The following is a 26,911-nucleotide window of genomic DNA, read 5'->3' as shown; positions in this document are numbered from 1 at the left end:
AATCTTCTTAATGAATATTATTGCCAAAATTTTAAATAAAATACTAGATTACAACATTATATCTTAAGAATCAGATACCATGATCAGGTGGTTTTTATACCAAGAATTCAGGGATGGTTCAATATTAGAAAAACCATAAGCATGAGTGATATATTAGTAACAAAACCAAAAATATATATGATTACTTCAGTAGAAACAGAGAAAGCATTTGAAAAAAAACAACCACCTCTTCCTTATGAAAATATTAGAAAACAATGGAATAAATTGAGATTTCCTTGATGATGGCATTAAACAAAAATCAATAAGTGGCATCTATCTAAAACCATAAGTAAGCATTCTCTGTAATGTGGAAAAGCTAAAACCTTTCTCAATAAGTTTAGAGGTAAAGCAAGGATGCCCATTATCACCACTATTGTTTACTATTGTATTAGAGATGGTAATTATGGCAATAAGACTGAAAAAGAAATTGAAGGAATAAAATGGACAACGAGGAAACAAAAGTTATCATTCATCGTAGTGACCTAGAGAATAAACCAAAAAACTAATAGAAATAATTCACAACTTTCTCAAAGTTGCAGGATACAAAATAAACCCTCCAAAATCATCAGAATTTCTATTGGATTAGACAAGCAAATTTAATTCAAAATAACTCTATATAATATAAAATACCAGGGGTGGAAGGGGGAGGGCATACCTGCCAAAACATGTCTGGCATCTATATGAACATAATTGCAAAACTCTCTTCATTCAAATAAAGTCAGACCTAAACAATTGGGTAAATATTAATTGCTCATGAATAGGCCAAACCAACATAATAAAAATGACAATCCTGTTCAAATTAATTGGATTACATCCAAACTATTCAGTTCCATAACATTCAAACTACCCAAAATTATTTTATAGAGCTAGAGAAAAATAGCAATATTCATCTGGAAGGACAAAAGGCCAACAATATCAGGGAAATCAATAAAAATAAGTATGAAGGAGAGAGACCTAGCCTTATTGGATCTCAAATTATACTATAAAGTGGTAATCATCAAAACAATCTGGTACTGACTAAGAAAGAGAGTAATCAATCACTGGGAAAGGTTAAGTAATCAACACATAGTGGTTAATGCTGAAAGAAACTTAGTGGCTGGTAAACCTAAACAGCCAAGTTTTGGGGGAAAGAATTCACTATTTGACAAAAAAATGGGAAAACTAGAAAGCAATATGGAAGCAACTAGAAATGGAACAATATCTTACACTATACCCAAGGATAAAGTAAAAATAGATACTTGATCTAAAAATAAAGGGTGACACCATAAAAAATTAGGGAACATGGAAAAGTTTACCTTTCAGACATAGGGATGGGGAAGAATTTATGACAAAATGAGGCATAAAGAACATTATGAAAAATGAAATGAACAATTTTGATTACATTATATTAAAAAGTTTTGTACAAACAAAACCAATGCAACCAAGATTAAAAGGGAAACAACAAATTTTGAAAAAAATTTTATAGAAAGCATCACTTACAATGACCTTATTTCAGAAATATTTAGAGAACTGAGTCAAATTTATGAGAATACAAAGCATTCTCCAAGTGGAAAATGGCCAAAGGACATGAACAGAAATATCTCAGAGGAAGAAATTAAAACTATCTATAGTTATATAAAGAAAATTCTCCAGATCACCACAGATTAGAGAAATACAAATCAAAACAACTACGAGATACCCCTTCACATCTATCACATTGTCTAACACTAGCAAAAATAAAAATGATAATTGTTGGTGGGACACTAATTTACTGTTGGTGGAACTGATATAACTATTCTGGAGAGTAATCTGGAACCACATTCAAAGGACCATAAAACTTTGCATACCCTTTGACCCAGCATTCCTGGGTCTGTATCACAAAGAGATAAGACAGAAGGGAAACAGACCCAGCTATACAAAAATATTTTTTAGTAATTCATTTTGTAGTGGCAAAAAAGTGGAAACTGAGGGAATGTCCATCTGTTGTGGAATGGATGAACAAGTTGTGGTGTATGTTCCTAATGAAATACTATTGGACCATAAGAAATGATTAACAGAATGGGTTAAAAAAAAACCTGGAAAGGCTCATATGAACTGATGCAAAGTGAAATGAACATAACAATAACAATGTATATAGCAAAAGAAATATTATAATAAGAAATGTAGGAATTCCATGGGAACTGCAAAGACCTCCAAGAATTGATGCAGAGCGAAAGTAGCAGAACCAGAACATATGACACAATCGAATGTAATAGACTTTTCTACTAGCAGCGATACAATGGCCCAGGACAATCCAGAGGAACTTGTGAGAAAGAATGCTATCTACACCCAGAGAAAGAACTGTGGGAGTATAAACACATTAGAAAAATATATGCTTGATCACATAGTACGATAAGGATGTGATTAGGATTTTGATGTTAAAGGATCACACTACTGCAAATATAAATAATATAAAAATATGTTTTGAATAATGATACATGTATAACTCAGTGGAACTGCTTGTCAGCTGGGGGGGAACAGGAATGGGGGGATTATGAATCATGTAACCATGGAAAAAATTCTAAATAAAATTTTTATAAAAAGAAAGAAATATTGTATGATGATCACCTGTGAAAGACTAAATGCCCAGCAATGCTGAGAATAATTATATCAGGTGAAAAAATCAATATTTAATAAACTAAATGAGGTTCACCTATGTTTGGGGAAAAACCCAGAACTCACTCTAAAATTTGATCTCACGTAGTATGGTAGGGATGTGATTAGGGTTTTGATGTTAAAAGATCACTCTACTACAAATATGAATAACATGAAAATAGCTTTTGAACAATGATACATGTATAAACCAGTGGAACTGCTTGTCAGCTTCAGAAGGGGGAAGGAAAAAGTGAGGGGGATTGGGAATCATGAATCATGGATCCATGAAAAATTATTCTAAATTTAAAAAGGGAAGGGAAAATAAAATTTGATCTAAAAGAAGTATACAACATTAATTATGAAAGACCAATCATAAGAGATCCAAAAGGCCAAACTATTTAATTCTTGCATGAGGAAATGCCATCTATAAACCTTAAGAATGATTATCATTACCTGGGTACTTTGAAAGGGTGTATATAGATAAAAGACTTGAGGGTGAGTTGGATATAATGGAATAAAAAAAAATAAAATTTAAAACTAGACCAGGATGAGGAAAAATGAAATAATTATCTTTCATAAAAGAGGAATGAGTTGGAATAATTGCCATAGGAAAGGGAAGGTAGGAGTGAAAGGCTGGTAGCACTAAAACTAAAGTTCTCATCAGATCTGGGTTAAATAGAGAAACAGGAGGGAAGGGGTAAGGAACTGAGGGACTAAGAGAATGAAGAATAGATTAAGAGTAAGGGCAAAGAGGCAAAAAAGGGAAGGATTTCTAAAAGGGGGTATATGTGAAGAAATAGGGGCATAAAGCAAGGAGATAAGGTTGGGACTCTTAAGACAAGATAAGAGAGGAATTTTTAGAATTGAATTCATCTGAGAAATAGAAGGGTATGGGTGAGGGGATAAGGTTTTTTTGGAAAGGCAGAAACACAATTAAAAGATAAGAGGGAAGGGACAATGGAGGGACTGTTAGAAAGGTGGACCATTTTGGAACTAGGAGGACAAGGGGAAAGAATAAGAGAAGGTTTCTAAGAAGGGGTTTGAATTGGAGAGATAGTGGACAGAAGAAATTGAACATCCGAGAGGGATATGGCAAAAAGAAAGGAAGAAGACAATGAGGAAAAACAACAGAAGGAAATATACAATTAGCAATTATGCCTCCGAATGTGAATGGGATGAATTCATTCCGAAAATGAAAATGGATGGCAGAATGACTCAAAAAACAAACCTATGTGTTGTTTTCAAGAAACACTTAAAAATGAGAGACCCACATAGAGTAAAACCAAAGGCCTGGAGCAAAATATATTGTGCATCAATTGATACTAAGAAAGCAAGAGTAGCAATCAAAAAGTTAAAACTAAAATAGATATAATCAAAAGAGATAAGCAGGGAAACTATATCACATTAAAAGATACCATAGATGATGAAGAATTATCAATATTAAAACTATACACACAATGTTATGGCATCCAAAGTAAAAACTAAATGAGTTACAGATGAAAATAGGTAACAAACCAATATAGCAGGGAACTAATTTTCCCCTCTCAAAACTAGATGAATTTAACCAAAAAGTAAGAATGAAGTAAGTCAAGGAGATAAATAGAATTCTAAATAACTTAAATATGATTGATATCTGGAGAGAATTGAATAGGAACAGAAAAGAGCATAACTTCTTAGCAGTACATGGCACCTTCATAAGAACTAAACATATATTAGTATACAAAAGCATCATAATGTAGAAAAGCAGAACATAATGCAATAAAAATTATAATATGGGACCACAGAAACAAAAAAAAAAGAAAACTAACTGGAGATTAAATAATTTAATCTTAAAGAATGAGTGGGTTAAAGAACAAATCATGGAAACAATAATTTCACTAAGAAGAATGAAAATAATCAAACAACATACCCAAGTCTATGGGATACAGCAAAAGAAGTGTTAGAGGAAAATGTATGTATCTAAATACTTATATTAAAATACAGAAAGAAAAGAGCAATGAATTGGAAATAAACTTTAAAAACTAGAAAAAGAACAAATTAAACATTCCCAATGAAACACTAAATTAGAAATCCTAAAAATTAACTATGGATGAATCAGAGAGGACTTTATGAATCACCAAGAGATGGAGAGCACTGTGAAATGTAAAATGGATCATATTAAATTGAAAAGATTTTTTCCAAAAAATCCTAAATGTTGCCAAGGTTAGAAGGAAAGCAGAAAACTGGGGGGGTTAGGGGTGAATTTTACAAGACAACCTCTCAGAGCTCTTATATCTAAAATGTATAAAGAACATTAACAAATTCTTAGGAATAAGAACCATCTCTCAATTGATATATCAGCAAAAGATATGAATAAATTTTGGATGAAGAAATCAAAGCCATGCATAGATATGTGAAAAAATTCTCTAAGGCACTACCGATTAGAGAAATACAAACCAAAACAGTTCAGAGATATCATCTCATACCCATCAGGCTGACTGAAATGACAAAGGGTCAAAATAAAAAATGTTGGAGGGAAATGTGGGGAAAAGGGAGATACTAATACACTTCATGGGAATGTGAGCTGATCCAAACATTTTGGAGAGCAATTTGGGATTACACCCAGGAAGTTATAAAACTATGTATACCAAATGCCATTACTAGGTCTATTTCTTAAGGTGATCAGGGAAAAAGGAAAAAGAACTCCTATTTTCCATAATATTTATACAAGCTCACTTTGTGCTGGCAAAGAATTGGATATTGAATGGATGCCCACTATTTGGGGGATGGCTAAATAAATTGTGGCATATGATGGTGATGGAATACTACCACACCATAAGGAATGATGTGCAGGCTAATTGAAAATAATTACATGGGATAATGAAAAGTGAAATGAAGAGAATATTATACACAGCTACAGAATTACCTGGAAGAATAAATTGTGAATATTACCTCCAAAGAGTGAACTGAAAGGGAAAGCATGAAAGACTTAATTTCCATGAACACGTTGGTACCCTGGATGATACCTTCTGTGATGTGGGGAGAGTTGGAATGGGATGGATGAATTCAATTAGTAAATAAATGTATTTTTAAAAAAATAAAATTAAAATACTTAATGGAATTAATTTGTAAATTCATGGTGTTTTATTTTTGTTGTTGTTGTTGTTCCTTCAGGAGTCCACTACACTGCCTTCTCTCAGGGGCAAATCTATTAAAGCCATTGTCAACATTTTAAGTAGGAGACTATATGTAAATAAATAGCAATAATAAAATGCTCAACTATCAGGTCACTCTAAAATTCAAACTTTAATTCTCATTCTATTAGAAATGGGGAGGGGCAGCTAGATGGCTCAGTGCATTGAAAGTCAGGCCTAGAGATGTGAGTTCTTTTCTTTTTTTAAGGGGGTACAAAAAATTTTAATGAACATCAAATGACAAAGGAAACAGCATGGTGGACAAAGAGTTAGCCTTGGGGCAGGAAGACCTGAGTTCAAGTTCTACCTCTGAGACAATTTTTTCTTGGGCAAGAGCCTTAAAATTTCTTGGAACCTCCAGCAGCTTTTTTAGAAGATCCTTACCAAGAGTTCCCCATACTGATGAAATAACAGGTCCAAGGAAAAATCTAATCAGGTCCCAGATAGCCTTTACTACTCTTTTGCCTTGGAACCAATATATATTATTGATTCTAAAACAGAAGGTAAGGGCTAAAAAAAAAAAAGAAAGGATTCTGACAGAGGCCAAAGCAGGGGACAGACCCTGATAACCACTAGTATAGGTATATAGATCTTGATTTTTCAACTCTTATTTTAAAAAATCCTTACCTTCTGTCTTGGAATCAATCATGTATAATGGTTCTAAGGCAGAAAAACGAATAGCTAGGCAATTGGAATTAGTGACTTGCCCAGGGTCACACAGATAGAGAAGTATCTACCCCCAGCTATGTATCTTTAAAAGGCAATGAAAATGATCCATCTGGTCCTCTGCCATCACTATATTTTGGAACTATTATGAATATTAATGCTGACTTTGATATGTTTGGATTGTAGTTCTAGTTTAGTTTCATATTAAATGCATAAAAAATTAGGCCTATGAATGTATTTTCTCTGTCATATCAAGTTTAACCCTATGTCGATTTAGAAGAAATGTAGTTTACTATATTACTGACAATAGTGTTTATATTTCATCTTTAAAGCTGAGAATTATAAACTTTTTGAGGACAGATAATGTGGCTTTCATTTATTTTGTCTCCACCCATATCCAGCAGAAGTTGTAGAGTTAATATCAATTGACTTACCCAGGATCCCTTCTTACCTTAGGTAATTTGGACGAGTTCTTGAGGAATAGAAAATTTTCTCCTAAAAAATGTATAATTGCATTTTCCGTTAATGTCACTGGATCCTATATTGTGGCCACTGCTCTATTCAACAATGAGGCATACCATTCAACTGCAATATCTCTGGCAATGGTGGATAACATCCTATTCATGTTTTTTTGTGGCCCAAAAGCTTCTATTACAGTCTCCAACAAGCCTCTGCCTAATAAACCCAGAAATGCTACAACTGAATCCCTTGGGTATGTGAGACTTTGGAAGGGGTGGTCTTCACAGCTAAATTTTTTCACTTTAATTGTGTATTTGTTCATTTATGCATACACTGGAAAGTGTCATCAGTAGAAGTCTTTTCTACTTCCCACATGTACTAATCTCTATATCTTCTCTCTTACAGAAGTGATCATGGATATGAATTTGCTCTTACTGTCATTTTTGGCATGGCTGCCTTGTCCAGTGGTTTTTCCCGAGAGCCAGTCATTGAACGAGTTACAAAAGTGAAGCACATGCAGTTTGTCCATGGTGCATATGTCCTAATTTTCTGGTTGTCTGCATTAGTATGGGATTTCATCTTCTTCTTCATTGTCTGTTTAATGTTTGTGGTGAGTACTAATTTGAGTATGCCTTTTCTGGACCATAGGAACTCCCTTTTCAGCCAGTGCCACTCTGAACTCAGTCCAAGCCAGAAATCATCTGCAGCTAGGAACTGAATCCTCAGTTCCTGATGCTGGGAAACCCAATGTGAATCCCGCCCCCCAAGAGCAGTTCCTTTGTTAGAAAAAAAAGATTAATTACACCTTGATTCTCTAAAAACAGAGATAATTCTACCTAAGTGTGGCTCATCAATATATACTAATTTTAGAGCTTCTCTTAAGGTAGAATTATTCTTCTTAGTTGTTACGCTAAGTGACCTGCTCGAACCCATTGTATGATAAGGTCTGTTGTAAGCTTTTATTATTATCCGAGGCATCCCCAGGCTAATGTCCTCTTGTGTAGGCCATGTGGCCTGTCCCCCTAGCTATGCCAGGGATGTTTATCCAGAGAACATACAGTTTTACTTCACCTTCTCTTAAAAATTCCATCCTTTGGTATACAGGTAAAACTGCACAGAAGAGAAGATATCCATCATTTTCTTCCTCCTCTCCACCAGCTCACTATGCTGATCGCCCCAATTATTTCTTTTCCTTTCATACTATCTTTATATAACTACTTTGTATTTAAATTTTAAATATTGATTCTGCATATAATTACATAGAGACTTGCTATCTTCCCTTACTTTTTGAATAAGGATAAAATTAAAGAGTCTATGTTCCTTCCCATCCCTTATCCCCAACTTAGCTATCTTATCACTCATAAAATATGAATCAGATTATTTTATTACTCCCTTGAAGTCTCAGTTTAGCATAGAAGTCCTGGTGTATTTCCACCTCATTGCCTAGCTTCACTCATCTATCAGTAAACCAAAAAATGCCTTAGGCCAGACACGAGATACTGTGCACCAGACAATCTTTACTCATAAGGTACTGATATTTTAACAGGGAAAACAAAAGTACATATAGAAATGTATGTAGAATAAATAAAATGAATAAATTCAAATAAATACTAAATATTAAATCCAAAGTAGTGTGGAAAGGAAGGCATTATTTGGGAAAAGGAAGGATCAGGAAAGTTCAGATTGAAAGTAGAGTCTGAGTAGCACTTCATTAAAAATTTTACCTTTTAAATTCCAAATTCTCCCTCTCAATTTCCTCACACACACATTAAGAAGGTAAGAAATATCATTCTCATTATTACTGCATACATGATTAACATGTCATATATTTTACATATGAAGTCATGCAAAATACTTCCAGATTAACTGGGGTGGGGAGGAGGAAATAAATAAAATAAATACATGCTTTGGGCTGTATTCAGTGTCTATCAGTTCTCTGTCTGAAGGTAGATAGCATTTCTTTATCGTAAGTCCCCTATAATTCAGATCAAAGTATCGATCTTGAATAACTAAATTTTTCATAGTTGGCACTCATCATAATATTGCTATTACTGTGTACAGTATTCTCCTGGTTTTGCTTACTTTACTGTGCATCAATTCATGATTTCTCTTTTTTTTTTCTGAAACTATCCTATTCATCATTTTTTATAGTACAATAGTATTCTATCATAATCATGTATTGCAAGTTGTTCAGACACTCTCCAGTTAATGAGTATTCCCTCAATTTCCGATTGTTTGCCACCACAGGAGCAATAGCTATCAATCTTTTCATACATATAGGCCAGTGATGGTGAGCCTTTTAGAGACAGAGTGTTATGCCTGCTCCCCCCAAGCTGTGTGTCATGCCCCCCACCACCCAAGTGTACGTTGCTCCCTGCTGCCCACCTTACCCCACATAGCAGGGAGAAAACACTCTCATTGGGCTGCTGAGCAGAGAGATGGGTGATATGAAAAAATGTCATCAGGAGCAGTGGAGAGGAGGGAAGGGAACAGTTCACCTGAGTCTCTCTACCTTTCTAGTAATAAACTCTGGGGTGCTGGGGTGGGGTTGGCCATTTGCCCACAGAAAGCACTCTGCATGCCATCTTTGGCAACTGTGCCATAGGTTCACCACCACTAATGTAGGCCCTTTTTGCCCTTTAATCTCTTTAGGGTGCAGACCTAGGAGTCATATTACTAGTTAAAGGTTTTATATAGGTTGAACTACTTCACAGATGAGCTGCATTTTTTAAAAATTGTTTCTTTAAAAAAAGTACATGTAAGAAGTTTTTTACAATCATTTTCTGACATTTGCAGCTCAGATTATCTTCCTTCCTTTTCTTCTCCCTCCCTGAGGCAGAAAATGATTTATTATAAGTTATACCACTATTTCATGTAATACAAATTTCCATATATCACACATACAATAAAAAACTTATGAGGGAAATAAAGTGAAGGATGGTATGCTTTGATCTGTAATCAGATTCCAACAATCCCTTCTTTGGCTGTGGGTAGCAATTTTTATCATGAGTTCCTTGGGGTTATTTTGGGACCTGATTTTGCTGATAATAGTCTAGTCATTCACAACTGATAATCATACAAAATTTCTGTTATTGTATACACTATTCTCCTGGTTATGCTCACTTCACTTTGCATCAGTTCATATAAGTCTTTCCAGATTTTTCTTTTTCATTTTTTTGACATTTTTCTATTTGGTCAATTTCAAATATTATTCCTTGGTTACAAAAATCATTTTCTATTCCTCCCTCCCCTTCCCACACACCTCCTATAGCCGACGCACAATTCCATTGGGTATTACACTTGTCCTTGATCAGAACCCATTTTCATGTTGTTGGTGTTTTCACTAGGATGTTCATATACAGTCTACATCCCCAATCATATCCCCTCAACTCATGTAGTCAAGCAGTTGTTTTTCTTCTGTGTTTCTACTCCCATTGTTTTTTCTCTGAATGTGGATAGTGTTCTTTCTCATAGATCCCTCTGGGTTGTTCAGGATCACTGCATTGCCACTAATGGAGAAGTCTATTACAATCTATTGTACCACAGTGTATCAGTCTCTGTGTACAATGTTCTCCTGGTTCTGCTCCTTTCACTCTGCATCACTTCCTGGAGGTTGTTCCAGTCTCCATGGTATTCCTCCACTTTATTATTCCTTTGAGCACAATAGTATTCCATCACCAACATATACCACAATTTGTTCAGCCATTCCCAAATTGAAGGGCATCCTCACATTTTCCAATTTTTTGCCACCACAAAGAGCGCAGCTATGAATATTCTTGTACCTGTCTTTTTCCTTATTATCTCTTTGGGGTACAAACCCAGCAGTGCTATGGCTGGATCAAAGGGCAGACAGTCTTTTATGACCCTTTGGGCATAGTTCCAAATTGCCCTCCAGAATGGTTGGATCAATTCACAACTTCACCAGCAATGAATTAGTGTCCCAACTTTGCCACATCCCCTCCAGCATTCATTACTTCCCTTTGCTGTCATGTGAGCCAATCTGCTGCTAGGTGTGAGGTGATACCTCAGAGTTGTTTTGATTCTCATCTCTCTGATTATAAGATATTTAGAACACTTTTTCATGTGCTTATTAATGGTTTTGATTTCTTTGACTGAAAATTGCCTATTCATGTCCCTTGTCCATTTACCAACTGGAGAATGGCTTGATTTTTTTGTACAATTGATTTAGCTCTTTGTAAATTTGAGTAATTAAACCTTTGTGAGAGGTTTTTATGAAGATTGTTTCCCAATTTTTCTGATTTTAGTTACATTGGTTTTGTTTGTACAAAAACTTTTTAATTTGATGTAGTCAAAATTATTTATTTTGCATATTGTGACTCTTTCTAAGTCTTGCTTAGTTTTAAAATCTTTCCCTTCCCACAGGTCTGACATGTAGACATGTATACTATTCTGTGTTCGCCTAATTTACTTGTAATTTCCTTCTTTATGTACAAGTCATTCACCCATTCCGAGTTTATTTTGGTGCAGGGTGTGAGATGTGGATCCAAACCTAAACTCTTCCACACTGTCTTCCAATTTTCCCAGTTTTTTATCGAAGAATGGATTTTTGTCCCAAAAATTGGGATCTTTGGACTTGTCATAAACTGTCTTGCTGTGGTCACTTACCCCAAGTCTATTCCACTGATCCTCCTTTCTGTCTCTTAGCTAGTACCAAATTATTTTGATGACCACTGCTTTATAATATAGTTGGAGATCTGGTATTGCAAGGCTACCTTCCTTTGCATTTTTTTTTCATTATTTCCCTGGATATCCTTGTTCTTTTGTTCTTCCAAATGAACTTTATTATGTTTTTTTCCTAATTCAATAAAAAAGTATTTTGGAAGTTTGATGGGTATGGCACTAAATAGATAGATGAGTTTGGGTAGCATGGTCATTTTTATTATGTTAGCTCATCCTACCCATGAGCAGTTAATGTTTTTCCAGCTGCTCAGATCTAGTTTTAGTTGTGTGGAAAGTGTTTTGTAGTTGTGTTCATATAATTCCTCTGTCTCAGCAGATAGATTCCTAAGTATTTTATATTGTCTAGTGTGATTTTGAATGGAATTTCTCTTTCTAATTCCTGCTGCTGAGATGTGTTGGAGATATATAGAAATGCTGATGACTTATGTGGATTTATTTTGTAACCTGCAACTTTGCTAACGTTGTTGATTATTTCGACTAGCTTTTTGGTTGATTCTCTAGGATTCTTTAAGTAGACCATCATATCATCTGCAAAGAGTGATAACTTGGTCTCCTCCTTGCCTATTTTAATGTCTTCAATTTTTTTTCTTCTCTAATTGCTACTGCTAGTGTTTCTAGTACAATGTTAAATAATAAAGGGCATCCTTTAATAATCCAATTGGCAATCCAATAATAATGGGTATTCTTGTTTCACTCCTGCTCTTATTGGGAATGCATTTATTTTATCCCCATTGCAGATGATATTGCCTGATGGTTTTAGATAGATACTGTTTATTATTTTTAGGAAAGATCCATCTATTCCTATACTTTCTAGTGTTTTTTTTTAATTTTTATTTGATCATTTCCAAACATTATTCATTGGAAACAAAGATCATTTTCTTTTCTTCCCTACCCCCCTCCCACCACCTCTCCCATAGCCCACGCGCGATTCCACAGGGTATCATATGTGTTCTTGATTAAAACCCATTTCCATGTTGTTGGTATTTGCATTAGAGTGTTCATTTAGAGTCTCTCCTCAGTCATATTCCCTCCACCCCTGTAGTCAAGCAGTTGCTTTTCATCGGTGTTTTTACTCCCACAGTTTATCTTCTGCTTGTGGATAGTGTTTTTTAGATCCCTGCAGATTGTTCAGGGACATTGCATTGACACTAATGGAGAAGTCCATTACCTTCAATTGTACCACAGTGTATCAGTCTCTGTGTACAATGTTTTCCTGGTTCTGCTCCTTTCTCTCTGCATCACTTCCTGGAGGTTGTTCCAGTCTCCATAGAATTCCTCCACTTTATTATTCCTTTGAGCACAATAGTATTCCATCACCAACATATACCACAATTTGTTCAGCCATTCCCAAATTGAAGGGCATCCTCACATTTTCCAATTTTTTGCCACCACAAAGAGCGCAGCTATGAATATTCTTGTACAAGTCTTTTTCCTTATTATCTCTTTGGGGTACAAACCCAGCAGTGCTATGGCTGGATCAAAGGGCAGACAGTCTTTTATGACCCTTTGGGCATAGTTCCAAATTGCCCTCCAGAATGGTTGGATCAATTCACAACTTCACCAGCAATGCATTAATGTCCCTACTTTGCCACATCCCCTCCAGCATTCATTACTTTCCATAGCTGTTATGTGAGCCAATCTGCTAGGTGTGAGGTGATACCTTAGAGTTGTTTTGATTTGCATCTCTCTGATTATAAGAGATGTAGAGCACTTTCTCATGTGCTTATTAATAGTTTTTATTTCTTTAGCTGAGAACGGCCTGTTCATGTCCCTTGCCCATTTATCAATTGGAGAATGGCTTGATTTTTTGTACAATTGATTTAGCTCTTTGTAAATTTGAGTAATTAAACCTTTGTGAGAGGTTTTTATGAAGATTGTTTCCCAATTTGTTGCTACCCTTCTGATTTTAGTTACATTGGTTTTGTTTGTACAAAACCTTTTTAATTTGATGTAGTCAAAATTATTTATTTTACATTTTGTGACTCTTTCTAAGTCTTGCTTGGTTTTAAAATCTTTCCCTTCCCAAAGGTCTGACATGTATACTATTCTGTGTTCACCTAATTTACTTATAGTTTCCTTCTTTATGTTCAAGTCATTCACCCATTCTGAATTTATCTTGGTGTAGGATGTGAGGTGTTGATCCAAACCTAATCTCTCCCACACTGTCTTCCAATTTTCCCAGCAGTTTTTGTCAAATAATGGATTTTTGTCCCAAAAGCTGGGGTCTTTGGGTTTGTCATAAACTGTCTTGCTGAGATCATTTACGCCAAGTCTATTCCACTGATCCTCCTTTCTGTCTCTTAGCCAGTACCAAATTGTTTTGATAATCACTGCTTTATAGAATAGTTTGAGATCTGGGACTGCAAGTCCTCCTTCCTTTGCATTTTTTTTCATGATTTCCCTGTATATCCTTGATCTTTTGTTCTTCCAAATGAACTTAGTTATAGTTTTTTCTAATTCAATAAAAAAGTATTTTGGAAGTTCAGTGGGTATGGCACTAAATAAGTTAATTAATTTGGGTAGGATTGTCATTTTTATTATGTTAGCTCATCCCACCCATGAGCAATCAATGTTTTTCCAATTGTTTAGATCTAGTTTTAGCTGTGTGGAAAGTGTTTTGTAGTTGTGTTCATATAGTTCCTGTGTTTGTCTCGGCAGATAGATTCCTAAGTATTTTATATTGTCTAGGGTGAATGGTATTTCGCTTTCTAATTCTTGATGCTGAAATGGGTTAGAGATATATAGAAATGCTGATGACTTATGCTGGTTTATTTTGTATCCTGCAACTTTGCTAAAGTTGTTGATTATTTCGAGTAACTTTTTGGTTGATTCTCTAGGATTCCTTAAGTAAACCATCATATCGTCTGCAAAGAGTGATAGCTTGGTTTCTTCATTGCTGATTTTAATACATTCAATTTCTTTTTCTTCTCTAATTGCTACTGCTAGTGTTTCTAGTACAATGTTAAATAATAGAGGTGATAATGGACATCTTTAGTGTTTTTAATAGGAACAAGAGTTGTATTTTGTCAAAGGCCTTTTCTGCTTCTATTGAGATAATCATATGATTTTTGTTGGTTTGCTTGTTGATATGATCAATTATGTGAATGGTTTTCCTGATATTGAACTATCCTTGCATTCCTGATATAAATCCCACCTGATCATAGTGAATAACCCTTCTGATCACTTACTTGCTGGAGTCTTTTTGCTAGTATCCTATTTTTGCGTCTATGTTCATTAAGGAGATTGGTCTGTAATTTTCTTTCTCCATTTTTGACCTGCTTGGCTTTGGAATCAGTACCATATTTGTGTCATAAAAGGAATTTGTTAGAACTCCCTCTTTGCTTATTATGTCAAATAGTTTGTATAATATTAGGATTAGCTGTTCTTTGAATGTTTGATAGAATTCACTTGTGAATCCATCAAGCCCTGGGGATTTTTTCTTAGGGAATTCTTTGATGGCCTGTTCAATTTCTTTTTCTGATATGGAATTATTTAAGAATTCTATTTCTTCTTCTGTTAATCTAGGCATTTCATATTTTTGTAAATATTCATCCATGTCACCTAGATTGCTATATTTGTTGCCACATAATTGGGCAAAAATGGTTTTTTATGATTGCCTTAATTTCCTGTTCATTGGAGGTGAGGTCTCCCTTTTCATCTATGATACTATTAATTTGGTTTTCTTACCTTTTTTTAGTAGTGTGGAAACGCCCAAATCCCACAAACCTTCCATGCTGAGCCCTACTGTAGAGTCCCTTCATTCTTATGAGAATTTTTTTTTGGTCTTTTGAGGTAGTCTATATTGTTGAGTGCTAAGGATAGGAAATGTCTCACATCCAGACTTCTGCCATGCCTACCCGGAAGTTTTTCCAGTTTTTCTGAACTTATCCTGTTTATTATTTCTTGTAGTTCAATAGTGTTCCATTACAACCATACACCAAACTTGTTCAACCACTCCCTGATTGATGGACATTCCCTCAGTTTCTACTTCCGTGCCACTTCAAAAAGAGCTACTGAAATATTTTTGTGCAAATAGGACTTTTTTCCTCATATCCCATTTCTTTGAGAATCAAATTCAGTTGAGATATTGCTTGGTAAAAGGGTATGCTTAGTTTTATGGATCTTTGGACATAGTTACAGTTCACAGTTCCACCAAAAATTTATCAGTGTCCCAATTTTCCCACATCCCTTTCAACAATTCTCATTTTCCTTTTTGGTTAGATAGCTAACATGACAGGTACGAGGAGTATCTCAGAGTTGTTTTAATTTGCATTTCTATAATCGATAGTGATTTGAAGCATTTTTTTGTGTAACTTTGACTAGTTTTAATTTTTTTCCTCTGAGAAATGCTGCATTTTGAAGGAAGAGAGGAACTGTATGTTAGAGGTGAGGAAAATATGCATTCCAAGCATGGAAGAGCATGTCATAAAGGCACCAAGACAAGAGGTAGAATGTTATATGTAAGGAACAAAGAGAATGGCAGTTTGCCTAGATTTCAGAGTATGGGTGTGGCAAAGAATAATTATGTATAATGAATCTTGAAGTTAAATTAGGATTAGATTACAAAGGGTTTTAAAAGCTAGATATAAATAAAGCTAAGAATAAGCAATGTTTATATTTTATCATAAAATCAATATGAAGCCACTAGGGTTTATTAGAAAATCTTCTGATGAGTTTGGCAAGAGTTGTTGAATACCTGAATTAAGGTGGTACCTGCATGTGCTTTTAGGTTGGTCTTAGGAGGAGGGAACATGATCTGTCCTTTTCCATTTCCTAGTGCAAGATCACATCAACTCTGAAACTTACACATCCTCAGTATCCTCTGTTCCTGGGCTCCTTACATTGTCTGATTAAAAAGCATGGAAAGAGGAGAGCTCCTCTCAGATTCTCCATTTATGGAGGGCATACACCTGATTGCACACCTCTAGATTTCATCATGCTCCTCTACCTCACCTTTTCAGCTTCTTTTTATTTACTGTCTTCCTACATTAGATTGTGAATTCCCTTAGGGCAGAGTATGACTTTCCACTTCATAGCAGAGTTTCTAACACATAGTAGGTGCTTAATAAATGTTTATTGGATGTTAGATGCAAAAGTTGGGCTATCATCACAAGGTCTATTAATAAGTAGCAGATGGGCTACAATAAAATGGTTGGCCAATAAAGTGTTTCTGCAGTGTTTGGTCTTGGATTTCTTTCCTTTATAACTTTATTGTTGTGTGTGTATATGTGTGAAGGGGTATTAATTGGTCTTTGTGTAGGGCCAAGTTTCTCTAGAATATTTCTTCTGCTATAAGGAATATTGATTGTATTGGTATTTCTACCAGTCTATTTAAGGGTACCAGGAAGGGGACTGGTTTATGGGTAGAACTATATTAAAACTGACTTTTATTGGATATGAACAAATGTACTTTTATTGGATGTGAACAAATGTAGCAATGAGAAAGAATGTTTTTGGTGAAAGTCAGTAGAAAGTGAGCACATAAGGGAGATATCAGTAGAAGTTGGGGATAGCAATGCAGTTGTGCTACTCATGGTTTTGGATATTGAATCATTTTCCCTTGTGTTGTCATTGTGCTATGTGGTGAGGAAAGGTACTCTTTTGGAGAGTCCCTATTAGTTTTGTTTAAAAACTTATGCTGTTCCATTGCCCCAGTGCATTATATTCCAGAAATGAGAAAGTTTTAAAGAGCACTCTGGTTAGATTCAATTTAGTTTTGTATATCTTAACTGCATCTGCTGAATTATTTTTGATTTCCCATTCCTAGAGAAGGGCAAAAATAATGCAAGACGAGGTAAGCATTTGATATCTGAGCCTGGATCTATGAGTGCTTAATGTAGAAGGGAGTATTGAAAACCAAGATGAATTCACACTGAATCAAGAGAGTTTTCAGTTTTTAGAATATAAGACTTACTGCCTAGGCAATGGGAAAGAACTTCTATCTCAGTTTAGGTCTTGCCTTCATGATTAATTCATACAAATATTCCAACAACTTACCTGTCTTTTCAACTAACCTATTTCTTTTCATGACACATTCCTGTTATAAGGAATTTATTAAGTGTTTATTCTGTCTCATTAAGAGCAGAAGTAAAAGACTTACTACTTTTAGTTAGGAGTCTAATTACTGAAGGGTTTGCCTTCTCAGTTCTCTGAGGGAGATAGGCTGACTTTGAGACCTATTCTCCACAGCGCTGTGAAGGGAGCTGCATAATTGTCTGTTTCTGTGTGTGACAAGCTGCTTTCAACTAACAGTTAATATAAGAATTAACTTAAGGAGTTCATTATAAATTTAAGGTTCATCGTTTAGCATAGGCTAGTAAGATAGAATTAAATCTTAGTTTAGTGAGAATAGTTTAAGGAGGCCTACTGAGGGGTTTTATTTAGAGATTTTAGTGTAAGGTTAAGAGATTTCCTATCCTATTCCTAACTCCTAGTTTCTACCTCCTATTTCCTCTCCCTACCTATTCCTATAGAACACAATAAATAAGGGTTGGATCCAACTGCTTCCAGCCCTCCATCTACCACCTACAAATTAGTTTAACCCCTGACAGCTTTAGCTTATCTATAACAGCTTTAGCTAATCAATAACAGCTTTGATTTGCCTATAACACTCCTGAGATTTTTTGTTTCTGATCCCCACAACCTCTCAAACTTTTCCAAAACAGAAACTATATTACTAAAAATAAAGTAACTTTGACTGTATCCACAGTGTGGACACCCATAAAGAAGTTTAAAAAAATATTCCACAAATTAAAATTGCTCACTGACCAACTCTGAGATCACTCAGTCCCCTCTCCCATCTCCTACATTATTGGAAGTGAGGATATAGTAGCAGAATAAGGACATGATAGAGGCTTATATAAAAACCCAGTTTTGTGTAGTATTCTCTCCTTTCCAGGGTTGTTGAGAGTTCATCTTTAGGCAGTAGAAATTTGCTCAGGTCTTGCCAGACAACTCAGTTATTTCAGGAGCAAGTTTTCTAGAGGCTGCATCCCAGAAGCACCAGAGTTTGTATCCGATCAGATAATGTGGAACACAGAAAGGGAGGAGGGCAGGTCACCAGGACAGGATATGATGTATGTGGGGAACTATGTATGTAGCACTATATGAAATCTAAAGGAAAGAGCTAAGAATCCACTTCTGGCCACCCAAAAATCACTTGGGGCAGAGAACTAGGCTGGTGCACCATGAAGTATAATAGGAAGAAACTGAGAAATTTGAGATTCATTCCCCAAGGAAATCACAGAGGGGAGGGATTCAGGAAGGAAGTGATAAGGAAAATAATAAGTGTAAGTGGGGGCATTGAGAGGACTAAAAAAAATTTACAAGGAAGAAAACTAAAGACCCTGAACAAAACAGACAAATCAATGGGGGGGGGGGGAAGAAACAATAGAAAGAACTATGGCCTCCAGATCTTGTTTACTGGAAAATAATGAAAAGCAATCCAATATGTGATGAGTCAGAGAACCTTACAGAATTTGAAGAGAACATGGAAACACAATGACGTGTCCCTGAGTAGTTTAAAAAAGAAATGAGACTTTTGAGTGTAGGATTTATGACCTGCACAACAAAAATAATGATCAGAATAGAAAAGCTTGACTCTACAATGGCAAGCCTCACTAAAGAAACAATAGTTTAGGTATATAAATACCACAATAACATTAAAAGAATATGTGCTTACCATGCAAGCAAAATATACTAAAGTCAAAGACAGGGTGCACAGAGAAAATATAAAGATCATAAGGTCTACCAAAAAACCACTCCAAGACAAAAAAAACCTTAACAACATGATGAAGGAACTAATAGAAGAGAACTACCTAAAACTTCTAAACATAGAAAACAAAAGAAAGTCCACACCTGCAAACTCCAAGATATATAGTGGTTCAATTGAACAACTCAGTTCAGAAACAAGTTCTGCAAGCCATTAGGAGAAAAACTTCAAATACAAAGGAAAGTGACTCTCAGCAATGATGCAAGACTTGAGCACCCACTAGATAAAAGAAGAGAGAATGGAATAATGTATTCTGAAGAGCAATGGAGCTCAGGATGTAGCCAAAGTGACCTATCCCATAAATCTCAGTTAACCATTCAGAAAAAAAGATGGATATTCAATAATTTAGAAGAGTTTGAAATTTTTTAGGGAAAAAATACATCAAAAATAGAGATAGAGAAGATACTACTAACCTACCCTTTTGAAGTAAAAGGTCTACACATCTTAAGCACTACACATGTTTTTGAACTTTTTCAGTTTATTAACCAATTATGCTAACATTTTTTTCCTTCTCTAAAAATACTATATATCATATAAGAAATTGACAATAGCTATTCAAATAGTCCAGATTTTTTGTTTTGATGATTATCTAGAATTAAGAAAGTGATCAAGAAAATGTTTAAATGAAGATTAAATTTGTGTCTTTTTTTCTCCCCCAGAGAGCTGATTGTTAAACATTTATCAACATATTCCTGCCCCAATATCTAACTTCCCCGTAGTTAACTTCCTTTTATTTATCTTATATACATGGTATCTAAAGTCCTAGACTTAGAGACAGAGATCTTTGAGATGGAGTCCTGCCTCAAACATTAGCTATATGACCCTGGGCAAATTAAACCTTTCTTAATCGCATTTTCTCACATGTAAAATGAGGGGATTGGGTTCAGTAGCCTCTCAGATTCCATATGGATCTATGATCTTCTGATTGTCCTGTTTCCTCATCTCTAAAATGGGAGTGATCTGAACACCTACTTCATAGGATTGTTTTGAGAATAAGATGACCAACCTATTATAAGAGAAGTGTAAACTTTAAAATACAATGTAATTGGGGCAGCTGGGTGGCTCAGGGGATTGAGAGCCAGGCCTAGAGACAGGAGGTCCTGGCTTCAAATCTAACCTCAGACACTTCCTGGCTGTGTGACCCTGGGCAAGTCACTTGACCCCCATTGCCTAAAAAAAAAATACAATGTAACTATCATCATATTATCTTATATGTGCCTATTGTCTCTCTGATGGAATATAAGCCCTTTGAGAGGGATATTTTCTTTGTAACTTCAGAGCTTAGTTTCATGCCATACCCTTAGTAAGAAGTAAGTAAAGTACTTATTAGTTTATTGATTAATTAATTGATTAATCTCTAAGTTTATTGGAAGGCTTTCTTAAAGAAGCTAGAGCCTTCTGGGGACTTCTTATAATGGCTTGCCTGGTAGAAAGGCCTCCCTCGTGTGCGTGTGTGTATATGGGGGCGCTTTCTGAAGACTCTTGTCATTTCAGACAATCAAAGGATATGTCTTTTGAAGGCTATCCTAATATCTAGGAACATCAGAATTGGATCAGGGTACTTAGTTTCTAAATGATACTTTGTGGTCACTTTGCTGCCATTTGTCTGCTTGCCATCTTCCTTTTGAGGCCTCTATGGTTAGGCTTATGCTGAAGGGTGGATGCCACAAAGTAAACACAGACTGTCCAGGATGAGCCAGATATTGCCACTGCAGTGGTCTGTAACTTATGTACTTTCCCCATAGACATCCCTACCTCTGAGTTTCTATGTGGGACTAGAGAGAATTGGGAAAAGTTCAAGATAGAGGCAGCATCTGAAAAGAGGGTGGCCACTTCTGTGCCTGAGCCACTGATTCAGGTTTTATATGTAATAGAACTCCATTGTCTTTCCTTCTAAGTCCTCCTACCTCCTCCTTTCCTAGAAATGTCAAGATCACACCATCCTCCCAGTTCCCAGCTTCCACCCTAGGAGCCACGCTGGATTCCCTCTCCCCCCACATATCAAGTTGTTGTCAAAGTCTAAGGATTTCACCTTTGCAACATCTCTCAAATCTGCCTCCATCTCTCCTGAAAGCACCATCCTTCTAGTGCAGGCCCTTGTCACCTCATCCCTTAATAATGCGCTAGTCTGCCTTCCTGAAGTCTCTCCTCACTACAATCCATCCTCCATTCAGCTACTAAAGTAATTTTTCCAAAAATGCAGTTTTGATCATGGTGCTTCCCTTCTCAGTAAACTCCAATGGCTCCTTATTGCCCCCAGGAGCAAATACAAAATGCTGTTTGTAATTCAAAGCCCCTGATAAGTTGTCTCCCTCCAACCTTTTCCAATTTTCTTACATCTTACTCCTCAGAACATGCGTTTTGATTTAGTGACACTGGCCTCCGGGCTAGTCATGAGCAAGGCACTCTATCTGTCAGCTCTAGGTATTTCCTCTTGCTGTCTTCCAAGGCTAGAAGGCTCTCCCTTGTTCCCCCATCTACTGATCTTCATGGATTTCTTTACATGCCAAATACAATTCCACCTTCTCTAGGACCTTCCCCAATGCCTCCTAATTCCAGTGTTTTCTCTCCTTTATTATTTCCTATTCATCCATCTAGCTTGCTTTGTACTAGATCTTACTCAGGCAACATGCCCATTGGATAGCTTCATTGCTCTTCACATTTAATGGTACACTGTCTCCCAAAGGCTAATTGGTGGTAGACCTAAGAATGGAACTTAACTCACAGGTGCTAGAGTAGTATAATGGAAAAAGCACTGGCTTTGGAGTTAGAAAACTTTGTTTTTGGGGGTGGAGTCAAGATGGCGGCTTAGAAGCAGCAAAAGTTCAGACCTCTGAAAACCCTTCCTTACCGATCACAAACTGAATGCTCCTGGAAACTGAAATTCAAACTTAACAACAGGACAGAGGCAAGGAACCCTCCTTCTGGACTCAAATCAAAAGGTACGCCCCCCCCAAAAGCTGGAATCCAAGAGCACTCAGGTTTAAGGGGAAGGCAGAGGGAAGGTCCCAGGACCCCTTCCCCTAACCCAGAGGGCTGAGCCCCCAGCGGCAGTGGGAACTTCTGGGCAGGCAAAGGTGCTGGTTTGGAGGGTCTACCTTGTGAGCAGCAGGGCGCCGGGCTCGGGGCGTCCAGCGTTGACAGCGGGGAGGAAGCCAGGGAGAGACCGGGGCATGGCTGGGTCCTTCCATCTAGCTCCAGTCTCACTGTTGCTTTGGGCACATCTAGACAAATCCAGTTGAACATAATCCCATTAGGATTCCTCAGAGCTCAGGGAGGCCAGGTACCCTACCCCCCTTAGAGTACAGGGCCTCTGGCAAGGACAGGAACCTCTGGGCAGGCAAAGGCACTGGGGAACCTTGTGGACAGCAGAGAAGCAGCTGGAGAGAACTGGAGAGAGCCTGGGCGGCCCAGCCTTCCAGGAATCTTCGGCCTCAGAGCACATTCAGCCCAACCCAGTTGAACTTAATCCAATCAAAAGCCTCCAGAGGACAGGGAAGCTAACATTCCTCCCCTAGAGACTGTACCAAAAGATCTGACAAAGCTCCAAGAGGAGAGACTGACAGCCCCAAAACCAAAAAAAAAAGGAGAGGAGCAAGAGCACAGACAAATATGGGGAGCAAAGAAGGGGTAAACTCAAGCAAACAACAGGAAAAGAAGAAAGAAATTACAATAGACAGCTTCTACACAGGTAATGAGCAAAGAGCGAATGAAACAGAGGAGGAGGGATCAGCAAAGGAGAAATCAGAAATCCCAACAAATTGGATACAGTCTTTGGAAGAACTCAAAATTCAAAACACAATTAAGAGAGGCTGAAAACAATTGGGAAAAGAACTTAAAAACAAAGATAAGTCATCTGGAAACAGAGGCACTTGAACTAAAACAAGAAAATAGTGTCTTGAAAGCCAAAATCAACCAGCTGGAAAATGAGGCAAAGGAGATGAAAGATGAGGCAAAGCAGATGATAGATGAGGTGAAGAAGATGAAAGATGAGAAAAGGAGATTAAAGATGAGGTAAAGAGGATGAAAGATGACCTCCAAAGAAAATCAGACCAAAAGGAAAAGGATGACCAAAAAGCTGAGGATGAAATCCAGTCTTTACGAACCAGAATACAACAACTAGAATCAAGTGACCTCACAAGGCAGCAGGACACTATAAAACAAAACCAAAAGAGTGAAAAATTTCAGGAAAATATGAAGCATCTCATTCACAAAACAGAGGATTTAGAAAATCGTTCAAGGAGAGACAATTTAAGAATCATTGGTCTACCAGAAGACCATGACAAAAGAAAAAGCCTGGACATTATATTACAGGAAATTGTTAAAGAAAACTGCCCCGATATCCTAGAACAAGAGGGAAAAGTGGAGATTGAAAGAATCCACAGATCATCTCCTGTACTTAATCTCCAACTGACAACACCCAGGAATGTTATAGCCAAATTCAAGAACTATCAGACCAAAGAAAAGATATTACAAGTTGCCAAGAAGAAGTCATTCAGATACCAAGAAACCACAGTGAGGATAACTCAGGATCTGGTTGCATCCACACTGAAAAAAAGAAAGGCATGGAATACGATATTCCGGAAAGCAAGGGAACTAGGTCTACAACCAAGAATCAACTACCCAGCAAAACTGACTATATTCTTACAGGGGAAAATATGGTCATTCAATAAAATAGAAGAATTTGAAGAATTCGTAAAGAAAAGACCAGACCTGAACAGAAAATTTGATGTCCAAACACAGAACTCAAGAGAATCATCAAAAGTAATAATAAAGTGGAGGAATTCCATGGAGACTGGAACAACCTCCAGGAAGTGATGCAGAGAGAAAGGAGCAGAACCAGGAAAACATTGTACACAGAGTCTGAAACACTGTGGTACAATCAAATGTAATGGACTTCTCCATTGGGGACAATGCAATGTCCCTGAACAATATGCAGGGATCTAAAAAACACCATCCACAAGCAGAGGATAAACTGTGGGAGTAAAAACACCGATGAAAAGCAACCACTTGACTGCTTGACTACAGGGGTTAAGGGGACATGTCTGAGTAGAGACTCTAAATGAACACTCTAATGCAAATACCAACAACATGGAAATGGGTTCGAATCAAGGACACATGTGATACCCAGTGGAATTGTGCGCTGGCTGGGGGAGAAGTGGGGGGGGGTGAGGAAAAGAAAATGATCTTTATTTCCAATGAATAATGTTTGGAAATGACCAAATAAAATAATGTTAAAAAAAAAAAAACGAAAACTTTGTTTTGGGGGGCAGCTGGGTAGCTCAGTGGATTGAGAGCCAGGCCTAGAGATGGGAGGTCCTGGGTTCAAATCTGGCCTCAGACACTTCCTAGCTGTGTGACCCTGGGAAAGTCACTTAACCCCCATTGCCTAGCCCTTACCACTCTTCTGCCTTGGAACCAATACACAGTACTGATTCCAAGATGGAAGGTAAGGGTTTAAAAAAAAAAAAGTAAACTTTGATTTGAATGTTATTTCTGGTACTTAATTCTTTTGTAATATTGAACAAATATCTCTGGGTCATGGGTTTCTCATCTTTATATAATGAAGGAACTTGGTTAGATGATCTCTGAGGCTTGGCCATCACACTTTATAACCTAAAGTTCCTTCCTCTCCTCTTACCTTTGTCATCTTCTTACATCTTACTCTCTTCCACATACTTTATCACCTAGTGCCACTGGCTTCCTTTGCTGTGTGCTGCTGTTCTTCTCACAAATACTCCATCTCCCAAGTCTAGGCATTTTCACTGGCCATCCCCCATAACTGAAATTCTCAGAACCTAGAGCTTACACAAAATCCAAAGTTAGAAAGAATGAATGAAGAATGAAGGAACAAAAAAGAATCTCACCATAAAAACCTTTCTTCACCTTTTCCCTAAGAAAAATAATGTTATCTATTTTCCCAAGGAATGTTTCCCAAGAATCTATAAAGGACTTTAGAGGAAGATATTTATTGGGAACTTATAAAGAAAGTTTTTAATATGATTTCACAATGAGTAGATATATTGATTACTCTTTTCTCAAAGGTAGAACTGGCAGTTTCTTTCATTGGTATTCTGAGTTAATTTTTTGTTTGTCATATCCTGTTCTTTCCTTTAGCTCAACATTTTTACTTTGTCTCTGTGTTTTAGGCATTGTTCAAAGCCTTTGTTTTGGAAATTTTTTCGGAAGTGTTGCACTTTTCATTTGGCTTCCTGATATTTGCATTACATGGATGGTCTGTCATACCCTTAATTTACTTGATGAGCTGCTTCTTCTCACAAGGGTCATCTGCAGAAATGTACCTTTTCCTTTTCAATGTATTTTCTGTAATGATCAGCATGTCCCTTCTATATATGATAAAAGCCAAAGGTAAGATTATCAAAACCTACTTTCCCTAAACTTTGCCCTTCCTTAGGAGGTAGTAATTCAAAAAGTAAAAAGAATCAGACTTGGGGTTAGGGATAGAATAGAAACCGTTATCTCCATAGGACAAGGTCCCACAAATCTGTGAAAGCTCATGTTAGTGCCTAATCAAAAAGGTCAAATTCAGATTAACCAAACTGTATTGGGTTAGGAAAACCAGATTGTATGTTTCATTTTGCTATTTGGCTTCCCTGCCTCTCTCTTGCTTCATCAGGTTCTAGGTTCTGCATGGGCTCTGGTTCATTTCATAAGCCAGGGTCTGGGGGTCCAGCCACCTATATAGTCAGACCAGACAAATTAAGGCCAGCCATGGAGTGGGTTTGAGTTCAGGACGGGGCAAGAGCCGAAGAAACCAGGTTCCCCAATTCCCACTCCATTGTACCTGCTGTATCACTTGCCAGAGATGCCTTACATAGATAAGTGCTGACCTCATCTGCAAGAGAGCTCCTCTCCCAAGACCAAAAATGGTTCACACAATGGCTTTTTAAGCTCATTCTAAACCCTTCCCCTAAGATTGTCTAATTGGCCAGGGTTTCACTTCAGCCCCTACTCGTCACATCCCTTGACTATTGCCAGTCAGGAATTTGACCTGCCCACTGACAATTTAATGACTTTGTGACCCTTTTAGGTGAGATCTCTTGGATCTAGTGGTTCCCTAGATATTTAATTCACACAAAATCGAATCCTAATGACTCACTATTGCCTCTAGGACCAAATATAAAAATTTCTTTTGGCTTTTAAAGTTCTTTATAACTTGTCCACTTCCTACTTTTGTGGTCTCTTCACATTTTACTTTCACCCGGTTGTAAATTGTACAATGAGAAGTCTAGTGGTCCTGGTTGAGTAGCAAGTCTGTGGTCATGGAGCTCTTTTATCTGTTTTTGTAGGGCTCTGAGACAAGTGGAAATGGAAAGATTGCCACCCAGCAGTGATGTGTAAACAGTTTCTGTGATCCCAACTCTAGATACCTGCTTTGTATTAAACTGTCTTCTGGGACTCTATCTCTTTCTCATTGCAAATCAGGGAATCACCTTCTTCATTCTTTTTTTTTAGCCATAGAAAAACT

General features: G+C 36.8%; 1 protein-coding gene across 4 annotated transcripts in view; it reads left to right on the top strand.

Moving 5' to 3' along the window:
• The window catches only part of LOC100026548 (phospholipid-transporting ATPase ABCA3-like), a 314,104-nt gene that overhangs the window by 174,643 nt on the left and 112,550 nt on the right, over nt 1-26,911 (top strand). For all 4 annotated transcript variants that reach the window (XM_007498226.3, XM_007498223.3, XM_007498222.3 and 1 more), the window contains 3 exons: nt 6,948-7,203; nt 7,356-7,560; nt 25,572-25,791. In XM_007498226.3, the coding sequence (XP_007498288.2) occupies nt 6,948-7,203; nt 7,356-7,560; nt 25,572-25,791 (681 nt within the window). The remainder of the gene's footprint in view (nt 1-6,947; nt 7,204-7,355; nt 7,561-25,571; nt 25,792-26,911) is intronic.

This window comes from Monodelphis domestica, chromosome 7 (genome assembly GCF_027887165.1).
Source record: "Monodelphis domestica isolate mMonDom1 chromosome 7, mMonDom1.pri, whole genome shotgun sequence".
NCBI classification, from domain to species: Eukaryota; Metazoa; Chordata; class Mammalia; order Didelphimorphia; family Didelphidae; genus Monodelphis; species Monodelphis domestica.
The sequence above is the reverse complement of the archived record's forward strand: the minus strand, read 5'-3'. Positions and strand labels throughout refer to the sequence as shown.